The sequence below is a fragment of the Neodiprion pinetum genome, chromosome 5 (genome assembly GCF_021155775.2).
Source record: "Neodiprion pinetum isolate iyNeoPine1 chromosome 5, iyNeoPine1.2, whole genome shotgun sequence".
Lineage (NCBI taxonomy): Eukaryota > Metazoa > Arthropoda > Insecta > Hymenoptera > Diprionidae > Neodiprion > Neodiprion pinetum.
Genome location: NC_060236.1, coordinates 6,232,836 through 6,258,178, shown reverse-complemented (window position 1 = coordinate 6,258,178; position 25,343 = coordinate 6,232,836). Strand labels below are relative to the sequence as shown.

The window sequence follows — 25,343 nt, the reverse complement described above, 5'->3', positions numbered from 1 at the left end:
TAACTGTTAATAATTTCGCTAAAACTATAGAGTAGTTTAGAGTATAAATTTTACACGCCGAATGGAAGCTTCTTACAGCGCTAGCATATATAAACTATCATAATTAAATAACTGTTGTTTCTAATCTCAATAGACGAACGAAATTTACCTTATTTCTTTAATTGATTTACTTCACGTCGAATTTCGCGCGTTCCGTTTTTAACCCCCTTTTTAAGCGACTAAAAAAGTAGGTAAACTGTACGGCGACATTGTAATTACAAATTAAGGTATGCACAGGTACACATTTGAACCTTTTTAAATATTATGTAAAAATGAAAAGAGAAAAGGTTCGTGCATGATGGGTGAATAAATTAAGGAACGAATGGGTTGTGTTCGTAACAGCCAATCGATCGGACCTGAAGCGTGTTGTGTTTTTTTTTTCAATTCTTTTTTTTTTTTGGTATCCTCTTTCAACATCGACGAAACAGAAAGGTAATTTCGCCGACGCTCGTGAAAGGCACAACAATTCAATTAAAGACTTTAAAACTGTATACAGATATTACACGTTTACGTATACATATAGACGTATAATCGAATGCGATGTAATATTGTATAATATATCATACAGTGCGTTGGTAGAGCTAGAATTATTGGAAATGTAAAAGTATACGATGTAATGTACAGTTGCACATGAATCAACATGCGTAAGTGTAACGTGTTCATTGTATAGTCTATGTATAATACACAAAATGCATAATTACGGAATGTCGCGAGGAATGCGTTACACGATGTTAATCAGAGGTACATGTTTACACTAAATTATGCACGATTAGAACAATCTTCATAATGCACGAATGCAATGCGTTGGATACCTACACGTCGATTAATATCTTCATTGCGTCAATGTTTCAATTTGAATGATTCGGTAGGTATAATTCTAATATCGAGTTTGATTGAATATTTTGAAGATTTGTTTTTTTTTTTTTTGTTTTTTTTTTATTCTGTTCTCCTTCTATTTCTATTTCTTCTACTTTTCTTTTAGTCTCAACTTTTGATGTGAATCAATTTTTCGATCACAGAATTTTTTAACGCCCGATCCTGGCAATATTCGTGGAAATTCTCAAAAACGCTTTCGGAAGTTGAGCGAAACGATGAGTGATGGAAAAAAAAATGAATAAATAAGTAACAAAAAATTAGTCAGAATCAAGGTACTTATGTGTATATTTCAATCCCTCCGGATCAAGTCATTTGTTTCATGGTCCTTTGATATGATGCGTTTCGAAGCACATTTGACAAAATATGGCATTCGGTGTGTTGACATTTTAGATTACGATTATTATAGGTACATATACCTACATATAATATATACATAGATCGAGTATTACGAAATAGAATTTTCCTTTCTTTTCTTTTTCTTTTTTTTTTTTTTCTATCCAAATTTTATTGATGTTACACTTAGTAAAGTCAGCTGTTTAAAAAAGATATTTCAAGACATTTTTTATACGTTGTAAAACTGTGATCGTTATAGAGTAATAATTTCATTTATCCGTTACATGATACGAGTTAATATCAGCGTTTTTGAAAACTTCACTATATAATCTAGATACAATCAGCGGTTTGTCTTTCTTTTTTTTTTTTTGCTCTTTATTATTCAGTTATCTCATACTCTTTTTCGTTTCTTTTTTTTTTTTTTTTTAAATTTTCCTCCATATTATACGTTGCGTATCTATACATGTAAGATATATTATAAAATTAATTAGTTGGTTCAATATTATAATCATTACACTAGGTCGATTATACCTGGAGAAATTCGATATCAATTATTTAATCGGATATTAAAATGGAATGGTTGTAGTGTTTTTTTAAATTCGCAATTAGTTTTCGTCTAGATTTATATTATTGTATATTGTGCCGGCTGGCTATAATTAAAGGCCTAACGATCGCCTAGTTAGTTCAAAGTTTAACGTATGTTTATTTATCGACAGTTCGATATAGGCGTATATAATATATATATATAGGACTCGTGTTTTCTCTTCTAAGAGAATTTATCGCAACGTCGGATGTTTTTTTTTTTTTTTTATCAATCAACTTTTTTTTTAACAATTGTTAATTACTGATGCGAATTATGCTCCTGAACTTTTGTAATAACCGCAAAGTATCGAATCGTGGCTCTGAGAACACGAGTCCTTTTTTAAGTTATTCATAAACGACTATGGTGCAATTTTTATTTAATTTTCGCGATTCAAGGAATGTGACAATTTCTAGAAAACATCTTCAACGCGATGTGACAAGAAGAGGGAAAAAATAAAAATCAACGAGAATATTTGAAACCGATTTCCAAGCCACGAAGCGTGATCTAAATTATTCAATAACATTTTCCAGTCCGAATGTCGGCACGTATCGAAATTTTGCTACAAACTGCGGCTATTTATTGAATCTCGTTATTCGCTGTAAGACTAGCGAGAATTCGATAAATATCGCGTCAAGTTAATACACCTATACACAGAATTGCGAGAGTGAAAAACGATGATTATCAATATGCGTATCCGACAAGTGATATAGATATAACTTATAATTGCGCAGGTACTTGTTTTATACGTGACATGTAAATTCGAAAGATACTTACAGTTTTGAGGTAGAGAAAAAATTAAGTATGCTATTATTAACGATAATAACATTATGACGAATTTAATCTTGTTGTTTTTTTTTTTTATTTTATTTATCTTTTTTTTTTTATTTCTTGTCTTTTCTTTTCCACTCCCTTAATATCGCGGCAGTTTTACTACATTATAACAGTGAACGTGTGAGATCGTTTATACAACACTAAGGCTTAAAATTTATGACACTACATATATAAACACGCGATGCTTAATTTGTGTCGTTATCAAATGAATGAATATCGTATCGTATAACAATAATAATAATGATGAATATATATATATAATATACTTTCCGATGTTTCCGATATCGTTTTAAAGCTTTTACAGCTGACTTCGATTTGCACAAGGGTATAAAATGATAATAACAATAATAGAATTATTGTAGTGAGTATCTTTTATAATTAGCATATTTTTACGTCTCTGTTTTTGGCAATCTCTTTATAATAATTACTTAAAGCTATGGCAGCTAACAAATTATGCGACAATTTGAAAATCTCAATATCAACACGTGATTCACATTTATTATAAAATCCAATTCCAGTATTAATATCAGCCTAATAATTTTCTTCGTCGCTTCTTCCGCCGCATAATTAATTTCATTAATCATTCACGTATTTATTTCTTCTGGTTATTTTGGTCCTTATATGTATACACACACAGACACACACACATACATATATATATATATATATATATATATATATATATATATATGTTGCGCAGCTGCGGATTAGCCCTAATTCATTTCTTATCTTATTGTTAATCTCGTATGTTACTTTCCAATTATTATAACAACGCTTCGCTTTGATCATGGGCCCCGCCGCAGCGTAAAATCATCCGATGAAATTTTTATCACTGTTTTTGAAAAACTTCCACTCAATCGTGATGAACTTTGTTAATACCGAATCGAAATATCGCCGCCGCGAAAGTAAAGCAATTTGGTACTCAAATTTTTATGCAACAAATAAAAAGAAGAAAAAACACTAATTGATGCTCGAGTGGTTTGTTTGACCGTAAACACATGTAAAGAAATTACTTTTGTGTCGTACCTACTAATTTCTGGTGAAAAATCAATTGCGTAACTCAGATTCTCCGTTTGTAAAATTAGCGACGAGAATTTTCATTCGACTTTTTGGAATGCGATTGAATAAAAATTTTACGACATACTTGAGACTGGATCGAATCTTTTTGTTCTCAGTTAAGAAGAACACCGAGAAAATTCATGCAGACTAGAATAAAAACTGGCGCTTTTAAAAGGCGCATTTTTTTTTTCTTTTTTGTTTTTTCTTTGTTTTGTCACATTGATCATAATTCGTGCAAAGTTAATTACGTAGAAATTTTTCAACGAATTTCGAGGCTGGAGATCACACGTTATTATAATATTACAATTATACACGTATATTTAATAATTTCGACCATTTATAAAAATATTGACGAAAATTACAATCAACGATGATTTTACCGAATATTTGGCGAGAGTTTGATTCGATTCTTAATTTCTTTGAGTATTCCTCATCTGCGATAGCAAAAGTATCGTCTCGCAATTAGACCGAAGCGACATATATATCATCTAAAAGCTCTGTAATCGGACGATATATACGAAAAGCTCCACGGATCTTACAATGCCGTTATTAATCGTTAACAGCGAAGCGATAATCGCTTCCCGCATTCATTTAACAACTTCGCAATATTATTCCCAACTATTTATGTAAACTATAATATTACGTGCATGGTTATTATGTTATACATATATAAAGAGGTTCGATTTTTGGCTGGAGCAGATGCAGCTGCGTGGTTTTTAATCCGAATAAAAAGTGGTCGACCATTTTCGAACTGAGTCGATACACTTACGATCTTGGAGAATTGAAAAGCGAATCGAATCAGCCGAGCTCAAACGAATCCCCATGGTTCGAAATGCATTCGTATGGCATTCAGCATGAATCTGTCAAATCGTTCGAATCAGAAGCTAGGCGAAGAGAGAAAAACCGTACAAAAAAAAAATTATTTCGAGCAACGTTGAGTGCACGAATGAATAGCGGATACGAGTGAAACGACATGTATTCACAAGTAATTAAAATGAATCTGAGTAAATTCGAATAACACAAGTTGATATGTCAATTATTGAGAAAAGGTTTTGCAATTAGTCATAACGTTACAAAATTATTTGAACACTGGTGTTTTTGAATCAGTTCTCATGTTTCTCTGCTTACCTTGTTCACTGTGGAGTTATAGGTACAAGGATATTGGATCAGTGACCGTAGATCGACATATTCAGAGATAACCTGAGTATTTTTTTCTTTCAGACGTCTCTAAGGTTGATAAAAATAGATAAAAATAAATTTGTGTAAATACGTTCTCACGGATGTTCGTCAACGTTCACAATTCCGTCTCGCAACAATGTCGTATCGTAAAATTTCTCGTTTTTTGTTCAGAGAATCGCGCGATACACGACCAGAAGGATTAAAATCGTATCAAAACTACCATGAAGTAGATTCATTTTGAAGGTTCTAATTCCAAACACTATATTCTCAAACTGTTCATACATTTCACAGTTTGCGTTATTCAAACTTGCTCAGATCAAATTCGCCATCATTGGCCCAAACAGCATTGTTGTAGATTATTCAAACGGTTATTCATAACCCCCAACGAGCTTTCTAAAACCTTTTAAACCGATCCCAACCCCAGTTTTTCCCGCGACCAAAAAAGTCTCAACTGCAGCCTCTAAAAAGAAATATACACCCAATACGAAAACGGCTGCAGTAACTAGGTATAACCAACAATGATAAACACACAGGATACTCGACAAGTGTTCGACGTAGTAGGTACAGGCATTGATATCGACGAGGTATGTATGAAGTAGAAAGAAAAAAAAAGAACAAAAACAAAAAAACTGCCGCATAAAACCATCCCCGATAACGGGTACCTGCAAGCACCCCCCCCCCCCCCCCCCCCCCTTACAACAATCGTAAAATCCGATTAATTCAGATCCTCGAGACGTGAACGTAAAGCGGCCTGTGAGCCTGAGGATGGTTTCCATTGAGGTTGCAGAACGTAGCGTCAGGGTGTATAAGCTCTCTGGTATCGCACGGCGAGCCCGGACTGAGGCTGGGGGTCGTCGACGTCTCGATCCTGTCGTTGTTCCCATCCTCCTCGGTTATCTGCTCGAGAAGATGCGCCGGTTGCGGTTGAGGATCGGCCGCGGATGCCGGCGGCGGCGAGTACGCGGGCGGTGGGCTTCGCGGAGGCGATCCGTCGACGTTGGGCTCCGTCTCGTCGACGGAGAGGGTGCCGGAGGAGACGACGGCCTTGAGCTGCTTGGCGCGCCTCGCGTGTCGAGTGGTAAGACCGCCGGTCTCGACGTCGCGTTCCAAACGGTGTCCGGACCTCGACCTTGTCAGCTGTCGCTGGACGTACTCCTCCAGGTCGTCCTCCTCCTTCTTCGCTATCACCTTGTTCAATACGATCAGGAAGATGCCCATCACCGAGGCGAATATCCCCGTCGCCACTAGCTCGTTCCACCAACCGCCGCTCGATTTCGAACTCCAGCTGGCCATGTCGCCCGGCAGTAGGCCGCTGGCCAAGAGGAAGGCCCCGAGGACCAGGAAGACGACACCGATGTGGAGCATGCCCACGGACGTCACCACCTTCGAGTCGAGCACCCCCTCCCCCGCGGCTCGGTGAACCTGGGCCGCGTGGTGGTGACGGGGGTGGTGGTCCAGCGAGCCGGTCGATGCTCTCGGTGACGTCAAACCGCTCTCGCCGCTCTGGGCGCTGTAACGGCGCTCGCGGGCGCGACGCTGCTCGTCCCGACGCTTGCGCTGACGCTTGATCGCCAGCGCCGAGTGCAAGCCCACCGTGTACATCCTGCAACACCGGAAACACAACCGTCAGATTCAAATTCGAGATCTATGTCGTCTCTGATTTGGGTCTCGTCTTTGCTAATTCGTTTCATTTCATTCTTTCGATTTTTCTCGTCACTCTCTGATTCTACTTTGCATCTATTCTCGTTATTTTTTTTTTCTTTTTCTTTTTTTTTTTTTTTCTATTCTGGACTATATACACGTATCAGGCAGTTAGTTTTTACGCCTTGATCGTCAGACCGATAGTTACAGGATGCACGCTGCAGGTCTCGCTGTGTTATATCGTATCGGCGATTTTATACATACGTCTATGTATTTATATACATATAGGTGTATATGAAGTTATACTCTACGGCACATACACACAATACGCGATCATGCACGCTGGTATTATTTTTACGTATGACATGTTAAGCGTCTTAGAGATAGCAACGATTCGCATGGCTGGTCTAGACTGGAATAATGATTTTCTTAAAATTAATGCACAGAAATAAGGATAAAGCTAAATTGTGGAAGTATTATTAACTCAAAATGGCTTTGAAAGTCGTTAATTTGTTCGATTTCATTCCGTGACAATATTATTGTCTGGAATAATGTAACTTTTTAGGCGGAACTTTTTCCACTTCTCGAAATCAAGATCTGCGGTACAATTTCGTGAAAAAAGTGTCTCGTTGTTTGCAGAATTTAAGGAAATAGTCTACTGTACAAAATCAGTCACCGCAGAGAGCAAAATCTATTAGATTTTTAACCACATTTAAACGATATAAAATGAAAATTTACTTTACAATTTTTTTATTCTCCCATTTCATTTTAGGAAACTCATCGTTTACCTCGATTTGATAAATACTCAAGGTGCGGTTATCTCGTGATAAAATGATCGCAAAAGCGTCGAGTTTTAACTCGCTAATATTCATAAGCACATTTAATTTCCGACAAAAAGTAAAAAGCACCGTTAAATTGTCATCGCGTCGTTACTTTTAAAGAAAATTAAAACCCTAGTGAAATAACCTGAGGATGATACTATGGCCGAGTACTACAGCAAACGTACAGAAATTTTCATTCACTTTCGTACTTAATTCAGCCAACTTGAAAGAGATTTCTTCTGAACTCTGCGAGCCAGAGAGCGATTCACGTATATACAATACACGGACATATGTATCAGGTATACAAGTGGTTGGAATTTTTAATCGTTTCAAGATCCCTTGAAGCAAGTTTATTTCAAGTGAGAATGGCTAGTGATTTTTCGCTTTCCGAAGCTTTCCAGCTCTTGATAATGAAAAAGCCGGCATTTCAGAATGGAACGAAATTAAAGGAACAGTATTGTGAAAAATCGTCTCTCCAATAAAAACTAAACGACGTCTCATTGAATATTCTTTTTTTCGAACCACATAAAAAAATTGAGGATCATCGGAAGTGAGATCGGACCAGAAGTTTAACGAGGAATTTGGCTGAAACAACAGTCATTTATTCGTTTCTGGTTTTATCACCGGCATCGTTATTTCTTATAATAATAAAAAAAACCGCGAATGAACAATCCGTGTTTCATCTGTTCATCCGAAACTCGTACATGTACCATTTCCTCCCGCGAACTTTAACAGAAGGCAAAAGCTCCGAAGTCTTTCATTTGGTTATATCCACTCTTGTGGAATTCCAAGAATTATCTCTAGCGCGTATCAGCAAATGCACACGTACAAAAGTTACTCGCTTGATCTACTCTGGTTGACGCGGAGTTGAAACAACCCCGAAGGGTTTCACAGTTACGCCATGCGTCTAGCCGGCCGATGATTAATATCGTTACAGCTCGGGAGTTCCATTGTACACAACACGGTGAATAAACGGAAAATTATCATCTCGATCCCGCCGGCGGCTAATCGCGGGGCGCGAGCAGGAATTGGCTTTGCAAAATCGGGGCGGGATTGAAATTTCGAATTTGAAAAGTCCCGAAAGCCTCAATTTCCGAGCTTTTGGCGGCGAAAGTTGAAGTAAAGAAATCGAACTTTTACGAAACATCAAAGTTTCGAATGGTCCGAAGCCTGACGCTCAAAGTTCCGAAAGTGCGAAAATGAGAGAGTTGAAAAATCTGAAACGTCGAAATTCCGAAAGATCCGAGATTTTCAGTTCTGTGAATTTTCCGACTTGAGGAAATTTTACCACTTTGATCTTTCTCTTGCATTTTCGATATTTTTCATTCCGATTTTCGGTTTTTCTGATTTTTTACACCCACTTATTGAGTAAACTACGCTTTGTGAGTTATATTTTCATTTTCGAAATTTTACTCTATGGGAACTTTGCTCAATTGTAACTTGAATTTTTGAAATCTTGCATCGTCGTGTTTCCGATCAAACGAAACTTTGTTGTCTCTTCAAAGTTTGATTCATCACCTCAACTTTCACCACCAAGTAATTCGAAATTGGGCGCTATCGGAGCTTCAACTCCTCCTCGTAAAATCGCTTCCATCCCTGTTTCGCTCTTTATTTCGCGTCAGGAATCATGACAAACGAGTTGGTATTGAAACTGCGTCTTTCGCTGACGGATCGATCGCCTTCTCGGAAAATTGGAATTTTTACCAACTTCCGGTTCAGATATCATGTATTATAGCCCCCTTCATCGGAGCTTACAAATATTATACATGTCACGTGCTTCGTGAATGTCATTTGCCAGCTCACTCAAGTCGGCGGATAAATATTAAAGGTACGTCGTGAAATCATAGCTAACAATAAGTGATCAAACGATCACCTGTCTTTTTGCGTTTAGCTTTAGAATGTGAAACGGAACTCGCAAAGCTTGAAACCTTCCAACTTTTGTCTGGAGAAAGATGCCGAGCTTCCGGCGACGATGACTTCAATCAAGGCAATCGGCGCAGCTTAAGGCTCTCTAAACCGACGACGCGAAACGTGCCGAAGCTTGAATACTTTCGATATAAATTTTGATGTATCGTCGACTCGGTGTTCATACCTTCAAATCGTTAGAAATCACGTCTCGTCTCGAGTTTCAAATTATTTTTATAGACCGTAGAGAAGTTGAAATCCGATTAAAATACGTCGGAAAAATTAACGATTGAAATATCTTGGGTAAGAATTAATTGTAACGATTAAAATTGCATGTTGTACTGTGAACCATTAACTGATGGGAAAGAAAAGTGAATTTTCGAAATTGATGGAAAAATTGCACAGGGAGTAAAAACGATACCGTGTGTAAAGAAAAACGGCGCGTATTATATTCACCTTTGGAATAATCAAAGGTCCGGTGAAACGAAAGCTCGAAAGTTTCATGAAAAATATTTCGGTAAAGAATAAAAGGAAAAGCTGACTGCTTCGTTCAATTTGCCGGCTTTAATTTCTACCTTTTTTGCCACGGACTCGTAACGAGCAGACTCTGGAAGATTGAAAATCTCGATTACAGTGCGCCCGAGTGATTTCATATAACATAACAAAGTCACCCGGTTTCGAGGCAAGGCTGGACAGCAGGTGGCAACTGTTTAAATTCGGGGGATACAGAATCGACTAAAGGGGCTACTTTTAAACGAATCTCGCATGCGATCTCAGCGTAAAGACTCGCTTCCGCTTGATTTTAAACCTGCGGTAGCCGAGCAGCCCCCAAAATTATACGGATCACGATATTCGCCCGACTGTGCAGACCGAAATCTGAAAAAATTTTACACGCTTCCACTTTTTAAGGGTGGTCGTTACCCTTTCGTGCTCGACTTTTAAGTCAGGCTTCGATACTTGCTACTGACACGGAAAGCTCCGTGAATAACCAACGTTTACGTTTATGATATTCATTTCGAGGTTTGAAATTTGAAAAATGGTCTGTTGTTGGCTGAGTTATTACACTTTCTGAATCTCGACGAGACTCGACTTTTCACCTCATATCTTCGAAACTAAAAATTCTTATTTCGACACGGTACATTTATCGTGATTTTATCAAATTTTAGCACGTCGTTTATTTATAACTCGCGAAGTTTAGTTCGCGTGCGAATGATTTTATTCCATGAAAAAACTAGGCGCTAGAATCAAATGCATAATAAATTTCATCAAATTTTTACGTGTGAGAACGATCTGGAAGTTATCGTGCGAAACTTGTTGAGAAACATTGTTTAAAGTTTGTTGAAGAGCTGTAGTTCATTTTAAAAATGTCCAAGTTTGTTGAAAAATAATTGTTGGTTATTCACGAACCCTTTCGTAGTAAAAGCATCTATTCAAAGTTGACTTAAAAGTTAGGCGCAAAGGCCTCCGTTTTATAATCGCATTTAAAATACCTGGTCAATCCTTAAACCGGCACAATAAAATAAGGCTGATGTTGGTAAAGCTATTGTAATAATTAACGTTTCGTACAATCGTTATTTTACAATTGCAGGAGTGTCTAAAATTCAGTAAATCATAACAAGGCAAAACGTATTTACATTTTGAAAACTTGACTACTTCAAACTCACTATAAACTTGAAAAATAGTAATTTCTTCACTCTAATATTTCGTCACCTTAACGTTACTGTAACTTCAGCCTCGTACAATAAAATCATTTGTCACAAAATGATGCAAAGCTGAACATCGTACAGATATTTTTAGTGGAAATTGACTGCGAATATTGAAGATCTTTGACAGGAGGAGGAAGAAAGAGACAGAGAGAGAGAGACAGATAGAGAGAGAGAGAGAGAGAGAGAGAAGGATGAACACGAAATGACGCATGGAAATTTGATAAGCTCGGTTACTCTCGGTGCTGAATATTCTACGCAACGTAAATTTGCGAGGTCGGCAATTGTTGAGAGAATTAGGGCTTCGCCGAAGGGCTGAATTTCTGTGAGCATTGTAAATACAGTGCTGAATTGAATTCCCCCATCCATTCTGGATTTCTTCGGACGTGAGCGGAAAAGATTTTCGTACCACTTGGGTAATATAGGTGGGGTAGATGTATCATCACACCAATTTGGTACGAATGGTGGATGCGATTAATTTCCCTGCAAATAAATCTGCCCGTTAATGTTGTTCGGGCTTGTATAATATGCGAGATTATAGAAAGCTTGTGGAAATGTGTCAGGCACGGGTAGAAAATTACTACCATCATTAGAAAGAGTAGAATTTGGATTGTAAACAGTAAATTTCTCAAGTCAACAGGGTTCAATTTTATTGGAATAATTTCCGCTTGAGGTGTAAAGTAATAATAACAATAATAAACAAACGTCGCAAGTTGTTTCGAATAAAAAAAAATTCAAGTTTTTAATAATATTAGAAAATTCACTCGCTGGAGAGGCAGTGAGAAAAATAATACATCAATATATATTCAAAATCTAACTTTTTTTAGTTTCAATTTCAGAGGTTTAAATTTTTATCCATCCTTATGGGGCACGTCTTTTCATAAAATTGAACTTGATCGACGTTAATCGGAGCTTTCAATCCTCTATTCTATAAGTTTCTTTCGTTTTTCGTGCATTATGAAATGAAAAATGTTGTTTGTGCACGGTTGGAAATGGAGAGTATCGGCAAAAGCGTATATCGCGTTCAACTTCAACGTCGTGACGTGTTGCAGTCCGGCCGTTAGATATACTCAAGGGTCATAAAATTCTCCCGGATCTCGGCGTTTTCGAAGAAACGGAGAAAACTTTTACATCGAGCTCCACGTAACAACAAGCCTCTCAAATTTATTCCAACGTCTGAGTTTCGCTATGTATTAAATTTTTTTCCTTATTACGCGGAGAAATACCGATCGGTTTACCGACGACTTTCCCTCGCTTGTCCCATTTCAATGTGATCAGGAGGGTCTAACAAGCCGGGAATCGTTGCTGATTTTTCTCCCGGGATCGATAAAAACGGAGCAAGAAAAAATTGATAAAACGTTGTTTTATTCCAGGGAACGTGCCTCGTCACTGTTTGCTCCATCTTTTTATTTTTTCTTTCAGGTGAATGGAATTTTCCGAGGCCTGAACAACCCTCTCGGATATTTATAGGATGATATCATAGACCAGCGATTCCCAGGGTGGAAACTTTCATCCAGTGGCTACTCATCCAGGCTAAGAGAACAAAAGCTCGCCGGCATTGTAAGATGAACAATTTCGCGGTGACTCTGCACGCGCTGAGAGGATGTGGAAATTAAAAGGGAGGGAATTTTCCAGCTCTGCTGAGTAAGTGCCCGGCTTGTTGGAGCCACGAGTGCCGATCGACGCTTCTTTTACGCGGCAAGATGGCCGCCCGTTCTCTTACGAAGCTTGAACTCGAGTGAACTTTTGTCCGGAGTGTGTGCTTGTGAGTTATAAATCCAAACTTCAACCATCCCAAACGCACGAGGCGTTCGAAAATCCTCAATGCAGACGTGACTGAAACGGTCTGAGTATGGCGTTGAATAAACGTACAGGAATGTAGTCGATACGGAAATTCTATAAGAGAGTCTGATGATTGATTGTCTGCTCACCGGAAGTAGGTACCTCAAAGTGGATGAATTTCAATTTTTACTTTTTCCAATTTCGTTTCAATTTTCATCGCTGGCTGCGTAAGATTTTCACAACAAAAAAACTTTTCATTTCTATGATATTTTAGATCGTATGGATTATATTTTGACGACAGAGGCCGCAGTCAGTGATTCGTCTGTATTCGTCAAAATGGGGTTTGACAAATTTTCTACGGGTCGTTTGTAACGCCTCAACGCGAAGCGTCGGTCATACGGTATAAAATATCGAAGAAAAATCCGTAGCCTGTACTATTATTTTTACTTCATTCGGTATTCCAACGTTTTTCATTATTCGAATGTGCGTTAATTCTATTATTTTTTTTTTACAATAAAAAGGGAAGCCTGCAGATTTCCAAAACTCGATATTTCTAATTCCTTTTCAGTCTCGGGAAAACTGGACACAACAAGTTGCGTCACAGATCCAAATGAAAGTGTATTTTATATTTTTATAATGATTCTATTCCACGACGATGCATGAACAACTTTTGCCACTAATTGCGACAGTCTGAAAATTTCTCGGCTTGTCTTTCTCTTCTTTCTTATCTAGTCTGAAGGGTTCTTGAGTTACGGATTAGCCACAGGCTCATTCTTGCCCGATACTCGACAACGTTCACTTTCAAGAGAGCCTACATGTACGGTTGCTTATCGACACTAGAACTATATTTTTCGATTGTGGTAAAAAAATTAAAAACTAGTCAAGGACCGAGCGGTAACCGGAACTAACAAATTTCTCTCAGTGTACGATCGGACGCAATTTGTTTTCGGCAAAGAAAAAACAAAAGGAAAAAAGAAAAATTTTTCCACAGTAATCCACACCTCCCGTAATATATTGTTGTCGATTTTCACACTTGGTAAAATCTGACCCGAGCAGTATTCGGGCAACGTGTCGCGTTATCAGCAGCCCATAAACCCTCGGGGTGAAAATATCGCGGACCGGAAATGAGGAAGTCGGATCAGACCTTTCGGGGATAAGGGCTTAAAGACGTATAAAATAAGGCGTTTTATCCGCGATATGACGCGGTATGAAATGTAGGCCGCATCTAGCTGCCGGTGCGGAGGTTTGCTACCCAGATAAGGTGGGTATCTCGAAGCAGCCTTCGTTGTGCTTCGCAGATACCGCCGTCATTGGCCGGCAGACGTTGTTCATTTGCGGCAGTCCCTGAACGACGCTGCGGGAGAAACTTCAATTCGAATCGGGGTCCCGTTCACTCGTACGGATACCTTGTTCAAATACCTTGGCAAAAACCCGGGCATTGTTCGCCAGTCGTTTCGTTCCGATAACAGAAGTACGTTACCTTGCAGTTCCGTTTCTTGCTGTCTTTCGCACTTTCTTTATCTCCCGCTCTGGCCATCGATTTGTTTTTACAACGGTTCACCTTCTTATTCTCATCCCGTTTTTGTGTGTATGGAAAATTCCGTGCTAACCCGACCATTTTTGATTTTGTTTTAAATTTATTGTGCAATTAATCCAACTCTGGAACAGTAGCCTGAATTTTGTTTAGATTTTTCATTCGACTGCTCGACTGTTTACAAATATTGAAAATGATCTTTTTTTAAAATTCTCGAAAAGTTCTCAGAGACTATATTTTCTATGTTCCATTATCGAGTGATTTTTGTCTATTATTCTCCCACATTCAACTTTTCTTTATCGACTTTGTAGTGAAATCGTTGTGCAGTAGATTAAAAAATTTCAAAAAAATTCAGGGTAGTCGGACGGTTGGGAAAATTGGAGAAAAATTATTGAACAAATTAAAAAATGGCGAGGGTCAGGCGTTGGTTGGGTCGGCACGGAATTCCCCGTATATGTATCTATACCTATCATACGTGAGCCGTTGCTATACCGACCGGGAAAAAATAAGGGAATGAGAATTTTTTTCCCCCTCGATTACCTACACTGTGAGTAGGAAAGCATCGGGGAGGGTAATAATTCGAGATATATGTATGTGTATATATATATATATATATATACGGTGTTGCGGGATTGGAGCATTGCGTAACGTACGTGTATTGAATAAGCTGACGCGTGAGGAAAACTTTTCTTCCAATACGGCGCAAATCGGAAGCATCGATATTTCATGTAGGTACGGATGGATCTACGGTCGCGCAGTTTGGCGAAGTGTGAAAATCGAGTCGAAGCTCGGAGCTTATAAACCGGGCGGTGAATTGAGACGAAAAACGCGAGGCGGTCAATCGTCCGGAAATCGAATAACGAGTCTCCCCAAGTTCCGAGTTTGAGATTTCCGCAGGTTGATTGCTACGTGAAAAACGCCAAGGTGGCGTGTCTTCGCGTGGTATTTTAATCGGAACTCGATCGAGGCAGCGCGGTGTTTCCGGAAACTGATCACGGATCTTTGATTCTTTCGCGAAATCGTTGAAACTGAGTTTTCTCGACGTTGTGAAATTCGGGGAGTTCAAACTTTGCCAAGATTTCGAACTCGAATACCTGCTTTAGAGGAAAGAAACGAAAAATTTACGGAGGAGAATTCAAACACCGAGTTTTTGTCGTCTTGATCTCCATTTATTCCCTCGCGAAACGGACTCCTAACATGTTGCAGATGCGTTTCATAAAACGCACCTCGAGTTCGGGAAACTTGACGTTTTTTGAGGAGCATGCGATGAACGTGAAAATGCGCGCGTTAAAAGCACAAATACCGTAGAACGTTTTGACCGTCAAGAGACGTGTTTCGCTGCATTTGCGGAAAGAACTTTAGCCTGCAACGATGTGAGAAGCTTTAAAAGTGTAAAAGTTGCACCGAGGGTTTAAAACGAGATATCAAATATGCATAGCTTACCCATCAGAGCTGATTATTTTTTACAAGCTGAGCTGAATTCTCGAGGCATGTATAATGCATATGCCGCGTAAAAAATTACCCTTCAGGCTTTCGTCACGATCTTTTTTTAAGGCGGACTAGGCATCGAAAAATGTCGTATTTTTCCGTTTTTTCTTCTTCTTCTGTTTTTTTTTTTTTTCTCGTTTTCTTTTACTACAATCTTTTCCAAACATTTTGGCTTTGACGGATGAAGATGGAGTAAAAATTCAATTTGCTTTTATAATCTACTGAGAAAACGTACGCTATTTTTGTTATTTCTAAGTTGTTTGCCACATTTTTGTCGATGAAAATTAGTGGTACAGGTGAAAAAAATTACTAACAATAAAGTAAGATATCGAGCGTTGAAGACAATCGTATTAAAGTAATATTTACATGCGGTTTTTTGTAAACAATATTTGCCTATTAGTTTTTCCACGCCAACTCAAAACCGTTTTAAGATATCGTCTTGACTTTTTTTCTTTAATGAACATATCAACTTTCTCTACAAAGTAAACCGACATCTATGTACAGAAATAAACTCATTATCGCTGTTATTATAACAAATGTTATCCATTTTTCGATGCTTATCAAATCTTAGCCGCCATTTTTTTCATTTTTGTATTTTTTCAAAAAATTTTGGTTCAGTCTGTAGAGGAACATCCTACGCAGAGAATGACACTTGGAAATTGTCGAAAACTGTAACTCTGTTCACTCGGAATCGTGGCAATAAGGAAGCAGCGCATAAAATACGTGGTATTTTTTATCCGCCCATATCTCCTTTAAATATTTATATTTTTGAAACTCTAACCACTGAATTTAATAGCCAAAACTCCAATAAAAACGTTGTAAAAAAGAAAATGTCTGTACGTTGTTTCGGTTCTTCACAAATACCATTTGAATTTCATCCTAGTTTTGGCCTATTTTCGCTGCCTACTTTCCTTAGCCTTAAACCCTTCGCATATATATTATTTCGTCGCGAAGAGTCTCGCCTAGTCAACTTTAAAACATATTTCCCAACTCGCGTATCCGTTTCCAGATTTCCGGATGCCGGAGCTGCTGAATCAATTTTATATCCTAAAATTCTCTGAAATATCGCGTAAATTTGACGACTCCCGCTCGATTTTACCGCATAAGAATGCCATATAATGCTAATGACGCCTTGATCAACTTTCGGCGTAAGTTAATACTCGCCGAGTCACTCAAACCAACGTCCAATAAAACCCGTCTTTATCCCGCGGCCAGAGAAGGGAGTATAATTCTAGCAATAAATGGAACACGAAGGAATTCGCAGCCTCGACGACGCCGTCGTCAGACTAGAACGGCGCCTCTGGAGCTTTGAGCTTGCAACGACTTCTCGGTCAGCGGGCGATTCCCGACGCGCGTTTCGAACCAATTAACAAAATTAAATTACTCTAGAAGGGGAATTGAGAGGAACTCGGTTGACACAAAATCCTAGATCCTGGATTATAAAATTTCACCCTTATTTTAATTATGCGAAAAAATTTACGAGTGTTCACGCGTTACCGGAAAATCACTCCCCGAGGTTTAGTCTAAAATATTTATCCTCGATCCGCCAAATTGGCAAAAGTCGATCGCGTTCCATTTTTCGCAGACAAATCGTCACCGGACTAACTTAATCCGGTTAATTAAGTTGATCTTTTATTGCTCCATCAAATGGGATCCGAATTTCTTATCCTCGGCGTACAAATAACGTCGAGCTTTGATTGAATCGATAGAACTTCACCCGCCTGTAAATATAACTTTTCTAACAAAAACGTCTGAAATTATCCGAAAAATTATTCCTGCGCGACTTCGCTCGTCCAAAATCAGGTAACGTCATATTTACTCGTCAGGTTCTTTTCTGCGCCTTATATGTGTGTTATGTGATCAAGTAACGTAGGGTTTAATGTTTCACCGTAGCAATTGCGAGTTTCTTTGCTTACTCCCTTCGCGCTAAGTGCGAACAAAGCGTGAACAAACGTCTGGAGGCGTTTTCACAGAAACTACAGCGACAAGCGTTGAACAAAAATCGGTCGATCGATAGATACAAAGGCGGTAAATTTCGTATTTGTAGTTTCAATCACGCGAACAAAGCGTCTGCAAGTATATACCGTGGGAACAACTCTCCCGATTCCTAATCTTTTTTTACTTCTGATAATTATTGAGAAATATAACACGCGTTTACGTGGGACGATAAGTTGAGTTGTTTGCTGTTATATAACAATGTGGGAGGGAAAAAGACCGCCAATTAACCCTTTGAGTCACACAGAATTGTGCTAAGTCAATTTTTATGACAATATAATATGCTGTGATTTTTGGGGTTGCTGGTTACGAATTTGAAATCAGATTTTCAAAAATTCAAGATGGCGGATGTAATATAGTGAACAAAAATTTTTAATTTGTTCGAATACGGTCAAAAAAACTCTGCGCAGGGGATTTCGGGATCGTTGATCGGATTCGCCGTACTGAATTTTAAAAATCTGATTTTAGATTCGTAATCAGCGACCTTCAAAAACACCTGGACACGATTTTTTCTCCCGATTGGATCGAATTTGAAATTTTTATGCACCATATCCGATCCACCATCTTGAATTTTTTAAATCCTATTTCAGATTCGTAATCAGCTACCCCAAAGACTTATAATTTATGCAAAACATGCATATGGAACGAATTATTACTTCAATTTTGACGAGTCTTTTCAATCAATTTGTTTCTAACAATAATTATTTACGTTATATCGCAATAATTATTCTCGAGTATTAGAAACGTATCAGTACACTATCAGACATCAAAAAAAGTCGCAAAGAAATATGTTTTCAAAGATCTCAAAATATTAGAAATATATAGAAAATATATCGCAGTTACAGTTCTGGCTGATACATAATTCCGAATTTCCGACCCTCTCGCAGTCTTGTAGCTGACATCAATAAAACAAGACACTCTCTTTCGCCGCGTTGAGCACTTTCTCCGAAAATTCTTCTCCTTTCGAACACTGACAATTACCTACGAATCGATTCTTCAGTCTATCCCAGCAAAGGTCTTCCCTCAGAATACAATTTTTGCTCGTCATGATGTCGATACAATCCGGTTCTTTGGATCTAATTTAACCATTTCCGCGGTCATTCGCGTTTCTTTTAAGATATTTCCTCGTCACAGAGATATTATACAAGCAAATATTCGTTAAACGTACATACATGGAGGACTCTTAGCAGTAGTAGTAGATTTATTGCTTAATTTTCCTGTGAATTTTTGCAACAGAGTTACATTTTTTTCTCCATATCTGCTTCACGAATTTCGGTGCAGATTTTTACAGACTTTCAAATTTCTCTATCAGTATTTGTACCTACCTATCGTCTAGGATTAATTTGAAAAATGTTGACAATAATTTTACCCGTGCGTAATTACCACGTTCAACGATATAAAACAACTTAATATAATCGTCCTAGTTCGAAGGAAGACTGTATATAGTTAATCCTCCGACTTCTATAAAATTGTCAACAAATTAATTTCTGCATCATTCTATCTCTGGCAGAACATAACTGACAATATTCGCTATCATCTCTAACGATTCTAATTGTATTACAATTTAGTAATGTCAACTGGTATATCACTCTTAAACCATCCAATGGCATATTAAGAAGAAACTACAATTCCGCTCCTTCCACAACGTCGATTTCTACATAAATTAATAAACAAGAAGCTTAAATACCTCTTTTTCCAATCGTCGCTTATTAAACAATCGGTAGACGTCTGTACGTACAATATACGCGGTAAAAACTGATGCGGAGAAAACGTGACGTACGGTTTATAAAAAGTATATCTCGCCGAATTTTCGCCACATATAACGTACAAGGTATACTTATACGAGGTCTTTCGGAATACAATACTCGGTTCGGTGGGTCGGTGCAGGGGTGTGGGGGTTGGGGGAGGATTTCCCTACCCTCGTACCACCCTCACGACCACCAGGAGCCTCGGGAACAACCGTGGCACGACGACCACCACCCTCGCCGGATCAATACACGCCTCCAACGCTGTCTGCAGCTGGTATTTCACCTGGGTTATACCTACACCATACATCCACCATACCGATGCTTTTACATACACGCACGTCTATGTACCAAAGGTTGTGTGTCGCGTTAAGGTGCGCGGGACTTGCCTGTATCGGACCACCAAAGCTCAGGATTACTCGTTCTCTTCTTTCTTCGTTTCCTTTTTTTTTTACTCTCTCTCTCTCTCTCTCTCTCTCTCTCTCTCTCTATACTTTTTCCGTCATTTTCCTTGTGCCTTTTCGCCATCTCCTCTTTCTCTCTTTCTATTTTTCCTCTCGCGGCCAGCTTCATTTCTTCCTTTTCTTCTTCATCTCGTTTCTTTCCATTGATCCTCGAGCCAACCGACAGAATTACGAGAAAATTACACGCGTAGGGTGTTTAAACGGCTAAATTGAAGCCGCGTGCTTCTCTCGGGGGGAAAAAGACGCGGAATTTCCACGAGTTACTTTATACCACCAACTTTTCTTCTGCGATTTTTCTACATCTCACAGACACGTATGTACTTCGGGTTTTTTCACCAGCTCAGTAGTCTGTTTATGACCTGAAGAATTTTTTTTTGTCAGTTTAATTATCTCGTATACAACGTTTATACCTACGTTTATGTTATGTCGACTCTGATAAAAAAGGGGACGACGACATATCAGCGGCGGCCAAGTTTCGATCAAGTTTATTACGTACGATTTAATTAATTGACAGACAGAATACACATAATTTATATTATATGGAACGATTGTTGCTATATATCTGAGGTATAAAAATCGTCCAATTTTTCACATGTATAGATATTATACTAGCTTTTCAAATCAGTTTCACAATATAAAATGCATCAACACAAAGCATCGAGTGATTAAAATCGTTGCGATTAATCGAGTATCGTATTGATTTTCTCATCAGAAGAAATATCAACTTTTTTGCAGTCTCGCCTTGTTTTTGATGGAACGGTTGAATTCTGCAAGTTATAATTGACTTGGACGTGGCGGGGAGAAATATTTTTTTCTCTCTTCAACGTCAAGCAATATAAGGATAACAAATTGATTGATGTGATTTCTTAATGAATTCTTTCTCGCGGGTTAGTCGTGGAGAAAACAGGCGCGTGATATTTCGGACAAATTTGAAAATGCGGTGCATTGAGTTTCACGACGTTACGCTATTTTGTCCGTAAAAATATGGCCAATGAACCGTGTCAACAGATTTTTAAGATTGAAACGTTTCATTCCGCTATTATACGGCCGATAAAACTTGTCGAAAAGTATGTGCTTGGTTATAGTCGACGTATCTCCTTGAATATCTGATGTAATAATGATTGCGCCACGGTGTCTCGATCCTGAAGAAACAAAAAAATAAATAAATCAATAAAAAATAGACCTTCGAAGAGAATCCGTTCAAAAATTACGAAATACACTAGCTAATTAATCAACCGTGAAAACTGGAGAAACAATAATAAGGTTTTGGTATTACGAAACGAAACGGTAAGGTGATCTTTTCAAAGCAAATAATTATACGATAACTACCTACGAAGTTTCTTTATTCAAATGTCTCGGTTTTTCGAAGGATGGAAAAAAGAGCGAAAAGAAAAACATGAAATAAAAACGCTAACACAGGGGCAAAGGGATGTTATTTCACGAAATTTAACTCGTTCGTAACTTAACTTTCGCGTTTTATTTTATTTTTTTCTTCCAAAGCTCGTTTCTTATTACTTTTCATTTGTGGTTACAGTTTTTTTTTTTTTTTCTTTTTTTTTTTCCACCGAAACTTTAACCCAGACCTGATACGTCTTTTATGGGAAAAAAACGAGCGAGCGAGTCGACCTGCAGCCGGCATGGAAAATATGGCGGAGCTTCGCTAATTTGTTTTAATATTCAGATCCAGCCGGAGGGATGAAATTTTTCCAACCCTCGAGGTTGGCAGCATCGAAGAGCCCGGCTCACAATTATACCGTATCATCGTCAACCGTGCGGATAATCCGCGGCCGTTCGGCCGCAGTGCTTATCTGTAATCAATCATTTTCTCCACTGCTCGGAAAATTCTGCCGGTCAATTTGCGGTGAGTATGATTGAAACTGACGTCGGCTCTGTTTGTTTTCTGTTTTTTTTTTTCTTTTTCCTTTTCTCCATCCGAAATTTTTGCGCAACTATAATAAGCCGAGGCAGTGATAAGAAACAAGAAATCCAAGGCCAATCCGAAACGTCTGGCAAGTCACTCGGTCTATACGTAATGCGTATCTACGTGTGTTTGCGTGTGTGTATCTGTACGTATATTTACACTTGCGTACACGTTTGCCGAATATCTATTCAACGCTGATATATTGGCGCCTTGCCACTTCGCCGTTCGTCTTCTGTGATAATTATTGGAACGTCGGACGGTCCGGCAACGGGGGAAAGCGGAGATAGAAAAAAAGTAAAAATTCCCAGTCGAGAGATTACTTCCGGTGACGATCGGCTGATCGACTCCCGGAGTTTTAATTCCGAATCTAATGACATCGGACGGTGATGTTACTTTTTCATGTCGAATGAGCGCGGTGAATATTTTTTACAGATATATTTCTATTTTCTGTTATTATACAGAATTACGTATGTACGCCCAGAAAGAAATCTATTTGGATAAGAATTTATTGGAAAATATGCTTGCTGAGGTAAATAAAAAATAAATTCATCGTGTTTTACGTACATTTTAATCGATTCGAATAATATTCTCACGCTCTTGCGTTATAAGGAAATTATTTCACAAGGTTCATGTTCGAATGACATTTTTTTTATCTTAAATATGTTGAGAATAATTTTTTTCTCCACGCAGCGTATCGTCAGACTTATATTTTCATTTTTGTCCAGTCATGGATACAAAATGAAACCGATTTAGTAAATAAATCAATTTTATCAGAATCTTTACTCGCGGTAACTCTCAGCGTACTTTCTATGTATTCTTTATTCTTGCAAAAAGCTTCGGAAACGATTTCAAAACGAAACGAGAAAAAATCCGCGACCGGTATTTCATCCAACGTTTCTTTCGCGCGAGAATTACTAACGAAAATTTTTATCGCCAGACCGGCAATCTCGTCGAACCCGCGCTTTACTATCACCGGAAAGTCGATTCGCTCGGGATCCGGGATCCCTATCGCTTTTCGTATTCGTCGCGTCCCAATTTCGTGCGGAATTTTCTCTGTTCTACGTACGATGTGCGAAATGTACACATACAGGTGTCGATGAAATCGCTCGTTGTGCAGATTATTGCAAAAAACCCAAATCCCAGAAAATCGGGACTTGTATAAGTTTCGATATGTCGTACGAACCAAACTCGAAATATATGCTTTGTAAACTTGGGGATAAAAAAAAATTGATGAATTTATCGAACATGACGATTAATTACAGCGAAAGAATATATTTCGGTTACACCTGATAACACAGTCTACTGTTTTCGCAATTTTTTTATTTTTGTTATTTCTTGCAGGATCAAATAAGAGTCCTTTAGATATATTTGGTAAATTCACAAAATCCATTCTCTGTGCATGAATGTGAGATCCGAATTTCCGGATGTTACAACCTGCATATAATAATCAAAGGCTGGTTTAGACAGATTGAATTTGTTCAATTATTGCCGCTCGATTATTATTTCATCTCAAAGATGTCAGTGTAATACGTCCGTTTGACGTCTGTTATTGACAGTTTATTCACAACATTGTACTACGAGTCGTTGTATATATAACTTGCTGGGATTGTAGTACAGCTTTATATTCGGGAGAATTTTTGAGCGGTGACTGATGAACGATGTGTCAGGCATTCAATGAAGCGATAAAATTGAAGTTTTGCAATTAATTAAATTCTAAAAATTTAACGATAGAAATTAAATAATAACGTAACATCCTAGATCAGAAACGGCTTCAGAGATAATTCTAATTCAAATTTCGTCGTTAGTTTTCGTACCAAATTACCAGACTATAATTGTAAGAATAAAGTGAAAAGCGCAAGTGCTTCTCATCTGATCCTATTTTAGTCATACAGTCAATACCTATTTTAATTACGGGAATTATACAAGTGAAATTTACTTCGTCGGTGAAAATGAGACCGCCAATTGTTTGTTCCAGGAATCCGTAGAATGGTATGATACTAGAAATAAATTAGGGGCTGACTGATAACGAGCCGGTAATTGCAGACAGCTAAATTATACCGAATTCGTGAAATACGAGTTGAACGGAATTGAATTAATCTTCACTCGCAATGAGGAACCAATGCAATTTAATAGTACCGGTGAAAGGTTATACGTTCAATTGAAGTGAAATTAGTTAGTTATTCTCGTTAAATTGACTGTAGATTGTTTTGATTTCAGTCGAGAACACATTCTGCGTGTTATTCTAGAAGGAGTCGCTTCTCGCGTACAATAATACAGCATATCTCTGATAACAAAGAGGCGGACTTTTGCATTACAGTGAATTGTGGAATATCGCGTTGAATTTACGAATCGATAATTGCTCGCTCTAAACAGGATCCCAATTATCGCGTATAAATATTTAACGGTATCGCGAGCACGGAGATTTGTTTACAATTTGCAACATCCCTTGTTACGCCTACAGGTGGCAGGAAACCGACCAGAGTGTATACGTCACGTTTTCGCATTGAATAGCAAAGCGCTAATTTGTTTTTGGGCTCCTGTCAATTTCGCAAACTCGAAACTTCGGTATTTTTAAACAAACAAATATCGCTGGTTAACTGGTCGTGAGTCTTTGCTTCGCTGTACGAAAATCTGGCACTCGTTTGACCGGAAACTTGGTGTTTCGTTTCAAGACCTTGAACTTATCCGATATTTCAGATCTTTGGTACATTTTTACGGATATTTGCGACCGCAGAAACGAGATCGTTAAAAATTATGAAGCTCGTTGCTGTTGGTTAATTTTTTCAAATTCCATACACGAGTAACGAATGAAAGTACTTGTAAGCTTGTGAAATTTTTAAATATTGTACAAACAATTTTGCCATATCAACGATTCATTCTTCCTCAAGTCCATTTGTAAACTTTCGAACAAATCATCGGGCTCTTTGAGCTGCGTTCAAACGCAGTTTCTATGTCTCGTGGAATATTCCGCAGACGCCTGGGATTATACCCTTCGGAAACTTTTAAATCCCCATGGATTTCTGGGTGTCTATCAAAAAGAACGACTTCGGTGCCTCCTTCTTTGAGCGACGTATCCTGTCGAGTTCATTATTCAATCGTTACCCGGTGACCGCGAAGCGAGGCGACCTTCTTGGGGAAAAAATTGAATCAATAATAAATGACAAAGTAAAGTAGCCGAGTCGAGAGTGGATAAATATTCGCCTCCCGTCAGCCTCGACTCTCGTTCGAATCGAGAGTCGAGGGAAAAAAGCGGGCAGTCAAAGCTCTGTGTCTAAATGCTGATTCGAATTTGCAGATTTGAAAGCTGAGTTTATGTACAAGAGCTGAGAGGAATATTAATTGTGTGGAAGCAATATAAGCGAATTAATGAACAAATAACGGAGCAATGGTTCAAAGGTTGCGATGCGTGTTAATAAAAATCAATTTCATCGAGAAGTTACATCC

At 38.2% G+C, this 25,343-nt stretch overlaps 1 protein-coding gene across 2 annotated transcripts in view; it reads right to left on the bottom strand.

Annotated features, from left to right (window-relative positions):
* Nucleotides 1–380: 380 nt before the first annotated feature.
* Nucleotides 381–25,343, bottom strand: part of LOC124220108 (uncharacterized) — a 35,653-nt gene continuing 10,690 nt past the window's right edge. For both annotated transcript variants that reach the window (XM_046628569.2, XM_069135927.1), the window contains exon 2: nucleotides 381–6,503. In XM_046628569.2, the coding sequence (XP_046484525.1) occupies nucleotides 5,621–6,502 (882 nt within the window). In that variant the 5' untranslated portion in view covers nucleotide 6,503 and the 3' untranslated portion in view covers nucleotides 381–5,620. The remainder of the gene's footprint in view (nucleotides 6,504–25,343) is intronic.